This window comes from Alosa alosa, chromosome 2, assembly GCF_017589495.1.
Source record: "Alosa alosa isolate M-15738 ecotype Scorff River chromosome 2, AALO_Geno_1.1, whole genome shotgun sequence".
Lineage (NCBI taxonomy): Eukaryota > Metazoa > Chordata > Actinopteri > Clupeiformes > Clupeidae > Alosa > Alosa alosa.
In genome coordinates, this window is record NC_063190.1 from 5,963,991 (window position 1) to 5,983,303 (window position 19,313).

At 43.3% G+C, this 19,313-nt stretch overlaps 2 protein-coding genes across 3 annotated transcripts in view; one reads left to right on the top strand and one right to left on the bottom strand.

Moving 5' to 3' along the window:
- The window catches only part of LOC125309703 (voltage-gated potassium channel subunit beta-3), a 22,130-nt gene extending 13,624 nt beyond the window's left edge, over positions 1–8,506 (bottom strand). Inside the window, exons 1-2 of one of the 2 annotated variants that reach the window (XM_048266781.1) lie at positions 2,872–3,524; positions 2,093–2,795 (exon numbers count right to left, since the gene is read on the bottom strand). In XM_048266781.1, coding sequence (XP_048122738.1) covers positions 2,093–2,343 — 251 coding nt within the window. In that variant the 5' untranslated portion in view covers positions 2,344–2,795; positions 2,872–3,524. Of the gene's footprint in view, positions 1–2,092; positions 2,796–2,871; positions 3,525–7,848 lie in introns of those variants that run through there. The other variant, XM_048266788.1, reaches the window with a different exon arrangement.
- Positions 8,507–14,155: 5,649 nt separating this feature from the next.
- On the top strand, positions 14,156–19,128 carry LOC125309717 (proteasome subunit beta type-6-like). The gene is made up of 6 exons (XM_048266800.1): positions 14,156–14,292; positions 15,425–15,492; positions 15,783–15,914; positions 16,254–16,383; positions 18,163–18,307; positions 18,839–19,128. Exons 1-6 carry the CDS (start codon positions 14,200–14,202, stop codon positions 18,964–18,966), a joined length of 696 nt encoding a protein of 231 aa, XP_048122757.1. The 5' UTR covers positions 14,156–14,199; the 3' UTR covers positions 18,967–19,128.
- The last annotated feature ends 185 nt before the right edge of the window (positions 19,129–19,313 follow it).

Below are 19,313 nucleotides of genomic sequence, written 5' to 3' on the forward strand. Positions count from 1 at the left end.
AGAGCGCAGACCCATTAAATGCCAGGTCACACAAGATGTTGCAGGCCTTCACACAACATGCCTAATGCAATTCTATTAATGGCTACTCCTCGGCCAGTCCATTCTCTATATAAGATTATCTCCACGTTAATGTGTGTAAATGTGTCTAAGCCTGTGAGTGAGTGTATGTGTGTGTGTGTATGCACTTCATGTGGGTATATGGAGTGCGCGCATGTTTGTGTGTGTGTGCTCATATGGGTGTGTGTAGTGCATGTGTGTGTGTTCATGGGTGTGTGTAGTGCATGTGTGTGTGTTCATGGGTGTGTGTAGTGCATGTGTGTGTGCTCATGGGGTGTGTGTAGTGCATCTGTGTGTGCTCATATGGGTGTGTGTAGTGCATGTGTGTGTCGCAGATGTTTCAGCCTTCACTGTGTGGGAGTACAGTGGATATGTGTGTGTGTGTGTATGTGCGTCCGTGTGTGCACGCATGTGTGTGTGTGTGTGTGTGTGTGTGTGTGTGTGTGTGTGTGCGTGTGTATGTGCATCCATGTGTGTGAATGCATGTGTGTGTGTGTGTGAGTGCGGAAAGGCTTGCCGCCTCTTAAGTAAGGCAGCCACGCACTGCTGCACCTCTCTCTCACACACACACACACACACACACACACACAAACACACACACACACACACACACACACACACACAGAGCACTGCTCCCTCCAGCCAGCCAGCCAGCCGGCAGCCCTCAGCAGCCCGTTACCATCGGCAACCAGCTCTGACCGTGCCCCTCTGGCTTCAGCATGTTTTTCACAGCTTTGTTGTTTTTCTTTTTTTTTTGTCAGGAATTGGAAAACCCAGAAAATGACATGACACTATCTTTGTAATCATCTCGGGTTTGCCTCACATAAAAATAATCTTTTTACTGAAAACTCAGATTTCTGCCTTCCTAGTTTCTAGCTTCTGCAGATCCCATTTAAAACAGCCCCTTTAAAAGAAAACTTAATTGAGTGATGAGAAATGTGTCAAGGCTGAGCTAACGGCCATTTTCTTCACCCATCCACAAGAATGGGGACACTTGGCTGCAACGGATGCTTTTCCTATAATGGAATCACAGTCTAGTTGGACATGTTTTGTTTATTTATTGCATATCTTATCCTCGTTCTGACTAGATTAGAGAATCTATCACCCCTTACCTTTTGAGAGGCAACAAAGGTGAAATAATTATTTTTTGTTTGCAAATGAGATCATTAGAATCAGAGTCCAGGCTTTAAAAATGGCCAGTGTAGAATAATCTCTAATGTGCATGAGATTACCCACACGGAAATGCAAATACAACCAGACACAGCCTCATAATTGGGTGCACACACACTGAGTCACTACAACACACACACACACACACACACACACACACACACACACACACGCAAACAGACATACCTAGAGCATGCATGTTCTAGCTAGAGGGGAATCACGTTCAGTCAGCTGGTCCAGTTCATATGTTATTGGGCTCATTTTCTTATGTAAGACCTGATGTAGCAGTGAAGAAAATGTGCCAAGCTAGCCATTTTTATCCATCACACACACAGGCACACCCACACCCCACACACACACACACACACACACACACACACACGGGTACAAGCATGCCAAACCCTTCCCCCTAGTCTATCACGGTCCCATTATGATTGGCCCCAGTGATGCTGTTGTACTGTAGTGTGCCGATGATGACAGGGGATGAGGCTGGGTGAAGTGAGAGGCAGAGGCAAGGGTCACCACAGGAAGAGCCCCTCCATGTGGAGTGGCCTTGTCCGCTGCTCCCATCAGCACACATTATCCATAGTCAGTCAGTCAGTCAGTCAGTCAATTCCGTGGGGGATCGTGTTAAAGTGGATGTCAATGGGCCTTCATGAATCTTTAAGCACGTGATAAAACCCTGCAGGCCACAGGCGGCTCATTCACTGGATCAGATACCACTTCAACAGGTGCACTTTCTGCCCAGCGTGGTATAAGCTGCCATCACCAACCCTTGTTTAAATTCGTAATGTGTCATTCTCTCCCGGGGTATAGCCCTCCGCCCCAGCTTTGCTGCACCTGTCCAAATCCCCAATGCTCTTACCTGTACTTCATGTTGCTGTGTCTGCCGATGGCCTCCTTCATGTGGGCGTGGCCTTGCGGGACGAGCCGGGACCCCGACTGCTCCCGGAGCTGAGTCTTGGTCACGTTCTGGACGTTGTAGTTCCCGTTGCTTCCCTGGCCGCTCCCCCCGCCGCTGCCACCGCCCGGTGGTGGGGCGGTGCGAAGGCCACACAGCCGGTCCTCACTGCGGCTCTTGAGGTTGTGTTCTGTACAGGCGAATGACACCTGCATTCTGATGTTCTCCCCGTGTACCTGTCTGCCTCTGGTTTGTGGCTGAGCTTCAGGTCATGCACCTGCAAGCACGGGCTTGTACTGGTTGTTGGTGCTGCGGAGGAGGGATGCCGTCCAAACAAGCAGTCCCCACACAGCGACGGTTTGTTTGCTGGCTGGCGCCAAGAGTCACGACTGGCGGAGGTCCAGGCCCTAACCTGCCGGACGCAGAGTCAGCGTCTGTGCCGCCGACTTGGGCACTCCTGTGTGTACGTCGCTACGGGTTGAGAGGGAGCCTCTGAACTTATTCACCAACACGCTTTCCAAGAAAATAGTTTTTTTCCTCGCAGAACGATGATAATGATATGGTAACTTGGTAGGCACAAGTGCTCGTCTTCAAGCTGCGGTACCTGCGGTACCACCCAAGGCTTGCCGGGTCTTTCGATGCGCAACAGATTCTTCACCCGTTCTGACTTGCGAACAGATTGAACGCAAGTTAAAACATTTCTACGATTGTGTATATATTCAGAAAACTGAATTAATCTATACCTGCGCGATGTTCGAATCCCTCCGATGTACAGGGCGACGGTGACTGCCTTGGTGAATGCTGTGCAGCTGACAGTCGAGCTTCACGGGCACTGAGCGTGCATACCCCCTAGCCTCGCCATCTTCGGCCTCGAACCAATTGGACATAAATCGAATGACAGTTCACCAACTCGCCTGGACACAATCTCTCACTGACACACTGCTATACCTAAAGGAGAGCGCACGGATAATATTGCGACCAGACACGCTCACAGAGCCAAACGAGCAATGAACAGAACACTATCTGACACAATGTTCGCGCTCACGCAACATCGAACTGATACAAACGGCAACATGAGCGGCGCCAAATCTCGCGCTGTGATTATTAGGGGCAGTAATTGCCATCATGATCATCACCGGGTATTACTAATAGGATGGAGCGAGAACGATTCACTGCACTCATCTCTCTCTGTCAAACAAAATGACATGCGCAATTATCGCTTAGTAACATCATTAACGATGGTAACAGTGCTATGCATTACTTGCCATTTGATCCACATACCGCGATAACGTTCCGCAAAGGTTAAAAAATACTCCCGTTTTTGTGGCAGGCAACCTCATACATGTTTACTCAACATGCAGAGTCTCTGATTCCGCACTCCTCCCCGCCTCCTCTCTCTCTCTCTCTCTCTCTCTCTTCTTCGCCACCCTATCTCTCCCTCCCTCACACAAACACGCGCGGGCATACACAGATATTGAACATTTGGCTGCCCCCCCCCCCCCCCCCCCCCCGTATGTTTTCAGGTAACATGGAGTCAAATAAAGTGCACAATAAATAAATAGCAGAGATAAACATTCATAATAAGTATTTTTGCTTCAGTCACATTTCCTCGTTTTCTCTTAATTTTATTCATGTATTTGATTCACAGATAAATCGATGAACTTATTCAGCACTGTATGACCTGGGTACGATTCACTCGATTATTCCAAAGACCTTCTCTCCTTCAATAAAGGCTAATGACCACTCCCTTCTCAATAAACACACACTGTGCGCCAGGCCCCCCTCCCCCTCATCTCTCTCTCTCTCTCCCTTCCCCCCTTTTCACTGCACTAGAACACTGTAACAGAGGCATGCAGTTGAGCACTTCACTGATTAAGCAGCAGCCTCTGAGATGAACTGAACCAAATACCTAACACATACACATACACAGACACAGACACACACACACACACACACACACACACACACACACACACACACACACACACACACACACACACACACACACACACACAAACAATTTTGTCTGGACCATAGCAAGTGTTATGGAGTAGAAGGTTGCCAGTGATGGATTGCAATGAAACTTTGGGAATTAGCTGAATTAAGAAACTGGACTTAATGTCTGCTCACATGAGATAGATTGTAGATACTATGATTTAGGTTTGGACATTGATATGAAATTTGGGCCAAACTTAAATCATTTTTTAAATAATTTTGCAGTTTGAACAAAAAAAGGTTTACACATAAAAGATGTTTGAGTTCTATGGAAGACCGGGTAGATTATGGAGTAGAGTAAAACATTTCCAAGGAACCACAGTAACACACGCTCCCTCTGCAGAGATGCTATTGATAGTATAAATCTCTTATGAGATATTGACTACATTTTCTTGTAGATAAAAGTGAACTGGTGCTCTCTCGAAACCACTGGCCAGGAGTGCTCAGACACTACCCAGCTCTCCAATCACAGTGACCTAAAATGGAATAGCGAGCCAATCAGAATTCAGCTTTTCTGTGCAGTGAGTAGGCTACAGTGTGTCTGTACCCGAGACTACAAAAAGAGCAACCACCTGCACACACTACTCAAGCATCAGAAAATGAGGAGAAAGACAGAGTGATGGAAGGGAAAGAGAGATAGAGAGAGTGAGAGGGAGGGAGAGAGAGGGAGAAAGGAACATGGATATTAAAATACTGATGTTTTCTGTTGTCACTGATAAGGTAGAATACCAGTCATAGTGTTGTCATCACTCAGGGATGAATCAGTTTTCATAATAATTTTTAGAATTTTATCATCACTGAACTGGAACTCTGGGAACTGTGTGCATTTTAGTTTTTGTCTATGAGTGTGTATGTGTCTGCTTCAGTGTGTCTGCTTCAGAAAATGTGTGAATGAGTGAATGAGTGCGAGAGAGAGCAAGAGAGAAAGAAAGAGTGCATGAAAAAGAGAGATCATGCCACTAGGCTAAAAGACAGATAGTGAAGAGGCAGCATCTTCTGAGTTAACTCATATCACATGGTAGACTTGTGACCTCGGTGTTCAAACATAGCACATCATCTCAGAAATATCTGATTCTGATAACTGTCATGACATGATCTGATTATGTGATTCTGATGTGATTCTGATAACTGTCATGACATGATCTGATTATATGCTTCTGATGTGATTCTGATAACTGTCATGACATGATCTGATGTGTGGTTCTGTGACTCTACCACTTTTCATATTTTTTAAGTCAGTGAAAAGCACAGCCCTTGAGCCACGGGTCCTGTCTGTGCTTAACTGATCTATGCTATTGACCACCGCGGCCACACTGTGACCCAGACAGCAATAAAAAGAATGTGGCCACCACAGGAACCAAGGACACACACTCTATGTAATGTCAATGTTTAATTCTGCTCTGTCAGTATGAGGTTGTGTGTGTGTGTGTGTGTGTGTGTGTGTGTGTGTGTGTGTGTGTGTGTGTGTGTGTGTTGGTGTGTGTGTGTGTGTGTGTGTGTGTGTGTGTGTGTGTGTCTCTCTCTGTGTATGTGTGTGTGTATGTGTGTGTGTGTGTGTGTTTCAGATTCACTCATTCATTTCATTCACAAATGCAATGTTTCTGTGGAGTCTTTTCACAATGTTCCCAAAATAGCCTGGCTTAACAGCATGAACATATTCTCGTGCAGGTAGTAATCCAGTAGGCAAAGGAAGGTAAGGAGACAGAACATTCTCTTCTCTCTCCTGAGTCACACTGTGCAGGTTGTACTGTGCCTTTGTGTACTTTTTTGTCACGTCACTCCACTGTATCTCTTCTGATCCTTTTTATGTGATGGACGGTCTCATGTGATGCGTTAGAATGCGTTGCTTTAAAGAATAGTGTGGTCACACAGGGGCAGACACAGCCACAAGGACAATTCTAAAAGTACACACTTGACTTTTAGTGACCTGTGCTATCACCCCCGCAAGTCCACACGGTGGTCTGACAAGACAAAAGAGCAGCGGGGCAGAATAGTGGACGAGGCCACTGATCCGACATCAGAGATGCTTATAGATCTCCGTTAGCCTTGTGAACTCATATGGAGTGCTCTTAATTCTAGAGTGAGTCACGTTTTAGTTATGGCTATTGGAGCGATCAGTGAAGGTTAATGAGATTTCAAGGTTATAGCCGCAGTTCACTCTGACACAGTATCCATAAAAATCCTGTAGAAAGTTTGTTGTGGAGATTCATTTTAGACAGAGAGAGAGAGAGAGAGAGAGAGAGAGTGCATGCAGAGGTGTGCACTAGTTTTTTTTTCTGTATGTGTGTCCATGCCTTTAAGGATTGTTCTAATGAAGTCATAATTATAAAGTCAAACCAAATTGGCTGTTAGACATTGACAAAGTAGGTCTGGTCAGAAATAGTTTGCTGGGAATAATAGATGAATAAGGTATATCAAAACTCAATTATAAATTTGGTTTCTCATTCTCTCTCTCTCCACAATCACACAGACACAAGTGCCTGTATAGCCACACACACACACACACACACACACACACATGATGCACACTCACACACATACAAAGGAACATGCTGCAGAATCCTGCTGCTTCTTATTCTATTTTGTCCAACCCTCTAGTGGAGGAGAAGGAAATTGCAACTCCATTATTTATGAGGATAAGTGTCTCTTTTATTCATAGGAAAAATCTCAGAAAACTATTCCTCTCAGGGGACTTAAACCTTTTAAGTGCATCCATCTGAAGCAAACACAGCTCTGACCCGAGTAACAGGCATCAGTTTCCCTGACATTACAGAATGCCCCATGATCGCAATTAAAAGTTATGTCTTTGGTTAGTCCACATGTTATGGGAGTCTCAAAGGCCATTTCCTCCTAAATAAACCTTTTATCTCCTTACACCCCTGATCACACCCTTTCCCTCTCTTTTGACGGAGGTGACCTGTGTTTCATCTTAGACTCCCGGACTCCTTTCTTTGAAGGTAATCCATCCTCACTGTGCAGTCCTCAGCGACGTGACTTTATTCCGTATCCTGTCTAAGCCATGTATATTCATGACTGACAGCCTCTCTACTCTTTCAGTTTATGACTCTTAAAACCCTTCTTGAAAAGTCTGAGTGTCAAAACAGTGTAAAGGCCAAACGCCATGTCACAGGACACTGTGCACCATGAGAGTTTTGCTGTAGCGGTCCCAGACGCAGAACTCATAATTGACACGTACGTGAGGACACTATGTACAAATTCAATTCAGTATCTCACAGAGACCGATATCTACACAATCCAGAATGGACCAGACTGCCCTGCGTGAGCAAATCTCATGGAATGGGAAGTGTTAAGGGAGAATGTATGAGACAGGTCCACGGAAGTATTTTGGTCCAAGGAAAAATTACATTATTTGTTGATTAATGTCTGCAGTCACAGAGCAGAAATATTTGTAGAAGGCTTAATTAATTGAACTGCTGCATTGAACTGAGTGAACTGCCTCACTGCCAGTCTATGAAATACCCAATAACATCATTCATCCGATATAGACATTAACCATTAAAATGTATGAAAACAACATTGTTTTGTTATGAGGCAATATCTGTAAGCAAAAGCAGGATCCCTCTTCTGACTCAGCCTTATGCACTACTGCAGAACTTCTCAGCTGCTTCCCCTTCTTCTCTCTTCTCTCATACCTCACCTTGCTTTTTTCTTCTTTGTTTGTCTGTCAGGTCAGGGGACACTAACTCACTGCTCCCACCACTCACCTGTAGAGCATGGCTTGGCATTCTGATTGGCAGCTGGTCAAGCTGAGGCCGCACTCGCGCAGGTAGAGCTCCAGCCGCCGACGCTCCACCAGCCTGTGTGCCGCCTCCAGGATCTGCGAGGCCAGCGCGTCTGAATCGCCCTTTTGGCCCTGGCTGCGCCCCCGTGCGCCCCCATTCGGCGCGTTGTTGGACGACGCCTTGGGCTTCTTGCTGATGCCGTACAGGTCCTCCACTGTCATCTTGCTCCCTTTCCCTCCACGACCCCCAAACATAGTTGCGATGGATGTGTTTTCCTACTTTAGCTGCAGAGTGTGACTTTGAAGGATGACACAAGATAATCTACAATACATCAGTTCTGGTCTGAATCAATACTCAAGCAGCCCTGGAGAACAGCCAGTCACAACTTAGGAAGATAAGTTTCTCCCATTCCTCTATGCAGTTTCAGTTCAAAATACCAAACGAATATGAAAACTTAAAAAGAATGAGAACAAAATGATAAATGTGAGACAATTCCAAAAATGGTCCCATAAAATTGATTATTTCTCCAAAAGAAGAGCTGCAGTTCCCTCTCCGGCTCCTTATCTGTGAGTTTAATACCCGGTCTTGCAAAGAGTCTGGTTAGACCGCAGTTAAGACATTGTTATAGCGTGAGTCAAAGATGGACTTATCAGATGTTACCAAATTTTCATCTGATGTACAGAGAGCCAGAATCTCTCTTTTTCTCTCTCTCCACCCCCACACACACACACACACACACACAAACACACACACACATACAAACACACCAATGGACATGAGGGGGATTTATACTGATGCCCTTCAGAAAAACCCACTAATGCCAAAAAGCTTTCTCTGGCCCAGATTAAACCAAGGCCCGGATGGAACAAAGTGAAGAACAAGAACTAGCATGAGCTTCAGCATCATAGCTTACTTCATCTCAGATGTTGGTTCAAAAGCTCATACACTTGAGAGGGAACCCATCTCACCAAAATCAAAACTGTCAAAACATTTGTGATCTATTGCTGTCTATCACTGTTATTTGTTATACTCATATTAATCAGTTAGTTGTCAAGTAAACAGGTATATTAGGAATTGTTGTTGTTCTTTACCAAATACAGTGGAGATGTGAATCACATATAACACAGACAGAGACCCAGGAAATGTTAATAACTGACAAACATAAGCCAATGAAAATGATGACAAATAGCCCTGATGAATAATGGCCTCACAGTATATGCCAGTATGCTAGTATTGTGTTAGGTCTTGGAGATGTCAGGGGAGTTTCTACATTGCTCTCTTGTGAAAGGTTAGAATCATTAGGTGTCATAGAGTTAATCCTTCCGCTCTCCTTTGCTTTCAAACCCTTTTTTCTCTTATTCCCTAGGGAGGAAAGCCTCTTAAAGATCCCTCTAGACACCTCCGGTCTGAATGCTGCTAAAACAGGGCCGAACATCTGTGCGCTCTGGTCACTGAGAGGAGGGTGGTAACTGACGAAGAAAAGAAAGACAAGAGAGGAGAGATCAAGAAAGAATGTGACAGACAGTGATGAACAGACAGGGACAATGTTTGATTTTACAATTCCAGCTTGATGTAATCCGACTAGAACCATGTGCTGATACCATTGCCCTTGCTTCACATACGGTGGTGTGCACTGATTCAACCATTGAGCAAGAAGAGAGTGGACAGGGGCCAGGCTAGAAAGCATTTGGACACAGTGGGGCAGACAGACAGACAGACAGATGGACAGAGAGGGCACAGAGTGGGGAGCGCCACAGGGCAGGCCAGAGTAAGTGACCGCAGACAGGCGCTATATGCTGGCTACTCCAATGAGACAATGCCTCCTGGACAAGCCCCTGACACTGAAGCCAGAGGGACCCGCAGCCATCTCTCTGAATCAGCCTCTTCTGCTACTGCAGGCTACAATCAGCGCCTACAATAGAGTCCACCAAAAAATGGGTGTGGAATTTTCAAGCACTGTCTGTTGTAAGATGGAACAGGCGATTGTGTCGTTTTTTAAACACCACATCCTTTGAGGTTTAATTTAATAGCTAGAAAGTGTGTAGAAGAGTAATATAATGTATAAAACACTATTAAAATGGCAACAATTCAACTTCATTTCTCATGTGTTCTTGTGAAGACTACAGAAGTCTATCTGTATTTTGAGCACACTCTGCTGAACATCCGAACACCCCATGTGCCATTTTAATAAATGAACAGTCTAAGCAATAGAGACATTTTGATTGGCTCCAGTAAACTACTGGATCAGATAATGGACTGAAAGTGACAGCACAGGGAGTAGACACCATTGATTTTTTTTTACTGGAATTCAATGACTGTTCCTCAGGACAGGGCAGGGGGTATGGGCTTCCTTTTTTATAATCTCAGCTTGAAGTGATGGCTTTCCAGCGGCCGTTGAGTGCGCGCAGGCTGTTGAGGTAACCCCAGGGACCGTCTCCGAGCTCCTCCGTACCCCTCTGAGCTGCCAGTGGATTTGAGGAGCCGTGATTATCCGGGATTAAGCTGCTGGGCTAAGCATTCTGTTGATTGACCACGCACACGCTGGCAGCTGGCAACGACAGATCTCTTCCTCTCTCTCTCTCCCCCTCTCTCTCTTTCTCCCCCTCTTTCTCTCCCCCTCTCTCTCTCTCTCCCTCTCTCTCTCTCCCCCTCTCTCTCTTTCTTCCTCTCTCTCTTTTCTTTCACCCATGGCTCCCTCGATCTCCATCATTCTGTCTGGCCCCCTTCCTCTCTTTTCTCCTCTGCGTCAATCTTACAAATGAGAAATATCGGGTGCGCAGAGTTCTCCCACATTCTGGCACTTTCTATCTGTGGAAACCATGGTTACTAAGGGTTACCAAGGGGAAGGGGAAAAGCTGACAGGGGAGATGCCTGCTCATTAGCTGGTGGCTGCAGGAGCCAATTCCCAGTTCCTACCAATGCAGAAAATCCCATGTACAGGGTACTGCATTACTAGCATTACTGGAGAATACCTGTATCTTATGCATTCATTACAAAATGTTTCACAGGCACAGCACTGTTCATAAAGTGCTATATGACTCAGAAGAGGCTTTAGCTATTTCCTGATTGGCGGTGCAACCAAGCAAGCATGGCCGAGCATGAACAATATTGCTCAAAGTTTTCTTAACTACACAAATGGACTGCCCAATTTCATATTAGACTGACAAGAAAAAGACAAATAAAAGACAGTATATGATGGGAAGGGATATGCCTGCCTGCCAGGCAGCAGTCTCAAGATAAAGACACAGGGCTGGTCTCCACTAAGTGAAGAGCTTCCCCAGCACTAATGGCCAACAAGTGCAGATTAATTAGATGAGCAGGCTTTCAGAGCCCCCACACCAGCCGTCATTATCAGCCAGGATGGATGGGCCCTGTCAGAGCACAGGAGGGATGCCCAGGATGACATCACTTATCCCCCATCTTACCTGCCCCAGGACACAGGCCAGGGCATGCAGGGACCAAGATTGGGGGTGGGGTGGGGGTGGGGGGGGGGGGGTGGTGGTGTAATGCATGATCAGGAGTGGGCTTATTGTTCATGGTGGGCATTTTGTGAGTCATTATGTGAATATGTCGAGTGCTTGTTCTGTTTGTTGATTGCCATTCACTTGTCGTATGTTTTTTTTTGTTGTTGAATGCTTTTAGCACATAAGTGAGTAAGAGATGGGAAAGAGAGAGGGAGGGAGAGAGGGGGAGAGAGGGAGGGAGAGAGGGAGGAAGAGAGAGGGAGGGAGAGAGGGAGGGGGAGAGAGGGAGGGAGAGATGGGGAGAGTGAGGGAGGGAGACTAACCCCTTTTATCCCCAATCTGTTGCCCTCGAATACTTATCCAGCCTCAGGAAGTGGGGAAATGCAGGTTTTCAGTAATCTGTTACATAACTCAAAAAACGTGTGTGGCACTTTAATAATCCCTGGTCCTAATGGCGAGGAATACCACCCATATGGGATTCAGACACAGAAAGCACAGGTCACCCATATGGGACTCAGACACAGAAAGCACAGGTCACCCATATGGGACTCAGACACAGAAAGCATGTCACCTAGTATGAGTACACACACAAACTCACTAAATCTCTCGCTCTCTGTTACATATGAACATGTTCATGCTACTTCTGTATAACACAGACTCTCTCTCTCTCTCTCTCTCTCTCTCTCTCTCTCTCACACACACACACACACACACACACACACAACAGCAGCAGCAGCAGTAGCAGCACGCAAGCCCTCTCACACTGCACTTATGCATAATGCATACACAAAGGGAGAGTGTATTTTCCCCCTTGTGTACTGAGATGAAAACTGAAAACCAAGGGTAAGAGCTGCAAATGTGGGTGTGAAGGACTAATACTAAGAAGCCAGCTCCAAACCTTTCCCATCGAATTCTGCTAAGGGCTAATGTGTTGTGGGCTATATGCTTTACAGTTTTTTTTTCAAATGATTACACACTAAATCTTTGCTTGTCACACAATTTTCTAAACATGTCTTCCAAACATCAGAACCCCACACCAAATCTGCAAAACCATACACTAATTCTCAGTGTTTGACTCACACATTTTGCAAAACACGACACACAATTTTCTACTTAACACACAAAAATCGAACAGGAAGTAACTTGATTTCATTTTTCAAACATCAAAATGCCACACTAAATCACCAGTGCTTCACTCTCTCTCTTCATTACTTTACTGAACACCATCCAATCATTGCCTTAGTATAGGCCTATGAGTAGACATACTGTACTCTCTATGTAGGTATGGATTGAAATACGGTTGAAATGTTCAGAACCAATGCAGATACTTTGAAATGAATGTTCTACAAAAAGTCGACTTTATGTACAGTAAAACTTGTCTTTTTTACTATATTTTTGTGTCTCCCCAAGTTACCATTAGCTCAATACAGTAAATTTTTCTATAGACCTATGAATACATACACAACCCCCCCCCCCCCCCCCCCCACACACACACACACACACACACATAAACACAAACACACACACACACACACACACACACACACACACACACACACACACACTTTTCTTTGGAAAAAGCAAAGTAATTTGATAGTAGTCAGTCATTTCCATCTTAGACAAAATCAGCTTTTTCAGAACTCCATGTACATCTGGTGGTCATTGTATTTTGCTTTGCTTTGTTCTTGTTGGCTGTAAAATACTGTATTTGCAACAGTACATTATTTGCGAAAAATCACTATTTTTGGTTTCAATAATTCTGTGTAGTACAACTTCTCTCTGTACCTAACTTTCACTCTTGTATGGAAATACATAAAGCCTATGAAAGACAGAAGAGCGTAAAGTGTTTGTAATGTGAGGCGAATGTTTGTTTTAAAGGTGTGTTTTTGACATTTTGAATGTAGTGTGTCATTTTGCTGTAGATTTGAGGCATTTTGCATTTTGTGTGAGCAATTTGTGGGTTTTGTGTGTGGAGTTTTGAAAAATAGACACAGAGTTTTGAAAACGTGTGTAAACAATTGTAAAAAAGACAAATCACCTTACATTGGTCTACACATCTAAAGTCAGTTGAGTCTATTGAATCAACGCCCTGCCAAGAGGTGTTTTGTAGCTGCCCACTGGAAGATTGGGCTGTGATATCGCGTGGTGCCGCCACAGACTTCGCTCTTAAGAGATCGTGTTCATTTTACAGATTTCTGTGAGATCAAGTTGGTAGAACCACGTGGGTAAATAAACTCATTATAGGCCTAGATTATATTATTCACAACAAGTTTTATTTGTATCCACATGTAAGGCCTGCTTTTGGTGAAACATTTATCACTTGGCGTTTCAGCTACGTTTTCCCGCTTCTTGCCAGCCTTTCGAGTGATCAAACACAGTTCAGCTCCCTACAGAACTTCAACACACAGACGATTTACTCTGCCGTTCACATCGATCGATAACACACCATCATCACTGAAGCGTGGAGGCCAGGTTTCTTAGGGTGTCCCTCATGAATTATAAACGTTCAAGCATCTAACGATCGATACAAATGTTCACAAAAGAAGCTAAAACCTGCACATGTTATTAAAGGCTACATTGGCGAATAAACACACACTTTGTCTTTTGCCACGTTTCTCCACGGTGAGAAGAAGCAGCTGACACCGTTCTAAACTGTTTCAGTTATTGTCCAGCACCACCAAAGGTAGATTCTTTGTCCATCCATTTTGCCAAAATGTAAAAAAAGTTTTTGACGTGCTTGTGATGATGTTGGACCACTCCTGAACAGTAGATGTCGACATACTGTATCAATGTGCCAGGACATTTATCTAAATTAGGAACTTAGATCATAAATCTTTAAGTCTACACTAGAGTGTTTATATAATTTTGAATGGCCTTATGCACTGGAGCGAACCAAACCGAACCTTTATCACAGCACCATGATTTGGTTCCAGATTGGACAGCTCACGAAGTTCGCACCGGAGTGAGTTTAAATTTTCAGGAGTAGTCCAGCCTTGTTTGTGTGATATGACTTGGTGCTGCGTAATTTTGTGCCAATTGGGTCGCCCCTCTTGAAGGGTAGCCATTACTCTGCCTGTAGCCTACGGCCTCTCTCAAACCTGGGTTTAAATTGCACTTGAGACTTAGAACCGTAACTGACAGATAATGTATAAAGAATATATTTTAAACCTTGTAGATAGAGATAGCTTGAGAATAGGCTAGTTGTTTTATATTCTCATTATTGGTAGGCCCATAGGCCCATGTAGCCAAATATGTCAATAATGAAGACATTATTTTCGAAAACCCTATTAAAATGAAAACCATTCACTTACATTTACAATACATTTACATAGCCTAATAACGGCCTACAAATATGTTGCTCATGGTCCATGTGCCACAAGTCAAAGCCTATATATAGCCTCATAGAATTTTGCTAATAACAGTCCTGGCTGACATTGTTGATATCCTTTCAAAGAAAAAAACTAATTTCTACAGAAAAATAGAAAAAAATGTTTATTTGATGTTTAATGCACATTACACTTTGTTTTTTGACTCTTCATTCAACAGACTATTTTAAATGATACAAATTAAGTGAACACATCACCTAATAGTGTGTTGCACAACTTGAGTTATGCCACACTAAAGCTGTAGGCTATTTAATGCGCGAGAACTTGCTTGCTGACAGACTTTGCATGTTCCCGACAAACAAATTAGGGCCCGGGGTGCCTTAAACAGACATGAACCTCTGTTAGCCTTTACCTTTAACATGCTTGTCTGTAATTGACTTTCTGATCCCCTCAGGCAACTCTTTCGTTTGGTTTCTCTCCATGTTCATTTAGGTGCACACAATGATACCACACTGCAGAGTGACTATAGGCCTACTCGTTTTAAATTTGATTCTATTCAATCCAATTACTCAATCTACTCAATTTAATTGCTCGATTTAAATAGGCTGAACGACTGAATTCAAGATCAAATCTGTAATACTAATTAAAAAAGGTTTTTCCTTTAGACTGTCATGAAATCAAAAAGTGCTCAACTACCTGTTTGAACCTGAGGCCTATTGATGCCTTATCAATTTCCAAATTCAAGAAATACAATCCTTTGTTTTGCAGACCACCATCATGGCAGTCGAGTTTGATGGTGGGGTTGTTATGGGTGCAGATTCACGTACAACAACAGGGTAAGAACTCATTTGTATACTGCTGTCAATACACTGTTGGTGGTGGGGTGTTTGGTGTCATCCTGTCATATAGGCTACATTTCAACAAAAGTCTGTCAGACTCAGATGTTATGTCTGCTTTGAATCTGTCTTTTAGTTATCCTACCATGTGTCTTTTATTTTTATGTTTTTTTTAATTATTCTTTGCTTTTGTTTATGTAAAGCACATTGAATAACCATTGTGTATGAAATGAGCTATATATAATTAACTTAATAAACTTGCCTTGTCTCAATGCTTTCTTCCCCAACAGTGCTTACATTGCCAACCGAGTGACGGACAAACTGACACCAATTCATGACCGGATCTTCTGCTGTCGCTCAGGCTCAGCAGCCGACACTCAGGCCATTGCTGACGTCGTGGCCTACCAGCTTGACCTCCATAGGTAGCTAAACCCCATTACTGAACACTGGGGGCTCTAATTTGATTGATAGGCAAAGTGCAAAGTCTTAAGTCTATTTTTTATTTAATAACTAGACAAAATCTATTTGCTAGTTTAACACCATGGGCAAGACATTTAAGCGCAAACATTGATGAGTCAGCTTAATGCTCCCATATGCCACAAGGCAGCTGTATTTCATGAGCGAGAATTTTGCTTGTTGACAGACTTTGCACTTTGCCCACCAAACAAATTAGGGCCCTGGGTGCCTTTAGACACTAACTGGGCACAATGAACAGTGAACTTGAAGTCAGTGAGAGATATTTGGGCTTTCTGTGATTTCAGCATCGTGATGAATGAGCCTCCCCAGGTTAAGACGGCTGCCAATCTCTTCAGGCGGTTCTGCTACAGATACCGGGAAGAGCTGATGGCCGGGATCATTGTGGCTGGGTGGGACAAAAGAGGTGGTGGCCAGGCGAGTTTCCCAGGGGACTGTTGTGTATCTGTTAAGGCTTGGTTTGCATCCAGGAATGAGTGGATGCAAAGGTGTTTTCCACTTCTGTACTAACACACCCACAGACTGAATGTGAGATAACTAAAAGTACTTTTAAACAATGTGGGGACTATCAGTTACTATAAGCAGCAAGACAGATAGACATGCAATCTTATGGATATGGTGGGTCATTCTTGGTAAATGGTGCCATTTGAGGGTGGAAACGATGATACAAGTGCTCCACAGCAAATGAGGCTTATGAGTACAGACGATTAAAAAAAACAACACATTCTCTGCGGTTGCAAATAAGGGGCTCCTTTTGGCCAATTTGTCCTCACTTTATAAACACAACTTGTCCTTCTTGTCAGAGTCTGGTTGGTGGTCACCCTAGTTATGACTATCAACTGGTCTTTTCAACGTATTCCCGCACATTCCCGCACTATGGTTGCTGTAACCTGTTAACATGGGTGCTGAAATGAAAACCAACACGCAGCGGAGCCCATCCGCAGACGCAACACAGTGTGTTCAGCCTCAAGTCATATGAGAGTGTGGGCGTTATCTTACCTTTACCAATTTCCCTTTCCAATCACACAAAGTATTGCACTGTTTAATGCTGTTCATGATTTTTGGACTTTTTGCCTTTATTGTGACAGGACAGACGGCTCAGTCTGGCAGTCATTGCTGGATTGATCAACAGGCTTCATCGACAATGTTGCAACTTTTCAAAAAGTTCCTCATCAAAACATTTAAGGCATCTTGGTGTGAAAAAAAGATGCCTTAAAATACAAAAATACAGTACTTTATTTTGATACATAATATGGCTACAGTATTTTGTATATTATTTCCATACATTTAAAATGACGGTATTTGGTATTTTAAAATAGGCTATGTTCGGATGTATTTTTGTCCATCCCTGTATGTATTGAAACACATAATCAAAAATAATCAAGTAATCTTCGACAATGCAAGTATAATCTGATTACATTTGATTACATGATTACTTTTTTTTTATGTAATCTGGCATGATTACTTACTTGGTTTTTGTAATCTGATTACGTAATCCAGATTATTTATAATCAGTTACTACCCAACCCTGGTTTCCACTATAAATAAGGGTAACCAGGGGGACATGATATGCTTTACCACATCAATAAGCCATTCTAAAACATTGAAAAAAGTATTGATTAAAGAGAGATATTACTCAGCTCCTTGTAGGTACTTTGAGAATTCATCCTACTTCCTGAGAGTCAGGTGACTAGAGATACATTCAAAGGGCATGTCCAGAAGGATTTTCCTCAGAGTAACGCAGGGGGACAGTGAACTCAGGGACAGACTATATTTCAAGTTTTTAAATATTAAAATATATATTGATTTAACAAATAGTATGTGGTGAGATGTATTAGAAATAGTTCTTTGCAATTATAGTTAAAAACATAAAAAAAAAAATATTAGATTTGTATTACATATAATTGCAACTGAAGTTTTAAAAAACTGACTGGGGACATGGCAGTGCTTGCACCACAATCAGAGTAATTATTTCAGAGAAAATAAACCCTGAGGGCATAAACCTTGTTTCACATAGTGGAGAATATAAGCCCCGGAGTTTCATTTAGTTATAAGCAAGCTTGAAAAAATAAGTATCATCCCATTTTTACACAACTTATACTTGATTATATCATGGGAAACAAATGGCACCATTTGCTAAGGATGACCCAGGTACCCAGACAAAGGTGTTTTTAATCCATCACCTCCTCCCCTCAGGTGTTTACAGTGCCCATTGGGGGGATGCTGGTGAGACAGCCTGTGGCCGTGGGAGGCTCAGGTAGCTCATACATCTACGGGTTTGTAGACGAGAACTTTAAACCCGGCATGTCTAAAGAGGAGTGTATACGCTTCACTGGAAAAGGTGAGTGTGGCTGCGTTCCTTTCCATCAGGGCATGTCTGAAGAGGACTTCAACCTTGATTCAGATTTAGTAAAGTCTGTATTTATAGTCATTGCTGAAATAGATGAGAGAAATAGATCACCCTTTTATTTTTAAGTCTGCAACTATAAAGCACATTCATGGTAATATCCTTGCCTGCCTGCCAGTTTTGTGTATGCTAAATACACATTGAAGGTGGGGGTGGTGGTTGGACTCCACTAATGGATAATGTTGGAAGTCAGCATGAAAAACGAACATCATTGGTAGCAGCCAGAATTTAATAGCTAGTGCCACAACTTCCTCTAGGGCAGCTCATAAAAGAAATATCTTCAAAGGTCACTGGTGGAGCTTGGCCCCACAGAAGGATAAAAGGGACTGCTAGAGTTGTGCCATCATTAGTGAAGATGAAGGACAAAAAGATGAATGGACGCCTCTGGACAGTGTGATGGCCTCCAGTATTGACGGCAACGTTTCACTGTAAACTAATTTGGTCATTTCCTCTCCCCTCTCTCAGCTTTGGCCCTGGCCATGGAACGCGATGGCTCCTCGGGGGGCGTGGCCAGATTGGCAGCCATTACAGAGGCGGGGCTTGAGCGCAGTGTTATTCTGGGAAACCAGTTGCCCACGTTCTCAAGTTCATAGAGTGACGTCATCTCAGTCCCGTCCCCTGACAATACCTCAGCATTCAAGTCACAGTTGTGGTCTTGATGGAAGGTTTTGGGTTACAACTTTTTTGTTATAAGAACTACAGAAATTGATTGTCATATTTTGTTATAGTAAATAAAATAATGTAGTAAAAATACAGGAGGAATGTTTTGAAGACTTTTTTTGTTACAGTGAATAAAATAATGTGAGCTATCCACTTTGATATTAGGAAGATTTTGAAAAATTCAATTTCATTCAATCAAAATATTATATTAATGTTATCTATTTCATTTTAGAACTTTGAGTGGTGATCTGTCGTAGCAGTTCTTAAGTAATGCAGCTCG

What these genes read in the sequence shown, in the direction of transcription:
- LOC125309717 (XM_048266800.1), top strand. Translation starts at nt 14,200, where the DNA reads ATGGCCTTATGCACTGGAGCGAACCAAACCGAACCTTTATCACAGCAC. An exon ending in GATTCACGTACAACAACAGG is followed by an intron (nt 15,493 to 15,782) that starts GTAAGAACTCAT and finishes CTTCCCCAACAG; the next exon opens with TGCTTACATTGCCAACCGAG. An exon ending in ACAAAAGAGGTGGTGGCCAG is followed by an intron (nt 16,384 to 18,162) that starts GCGAGTTTCCCA and finishes TCCTCCCCTCAG; the next exon opens with GTGTTTACAGTGCCCATTGG.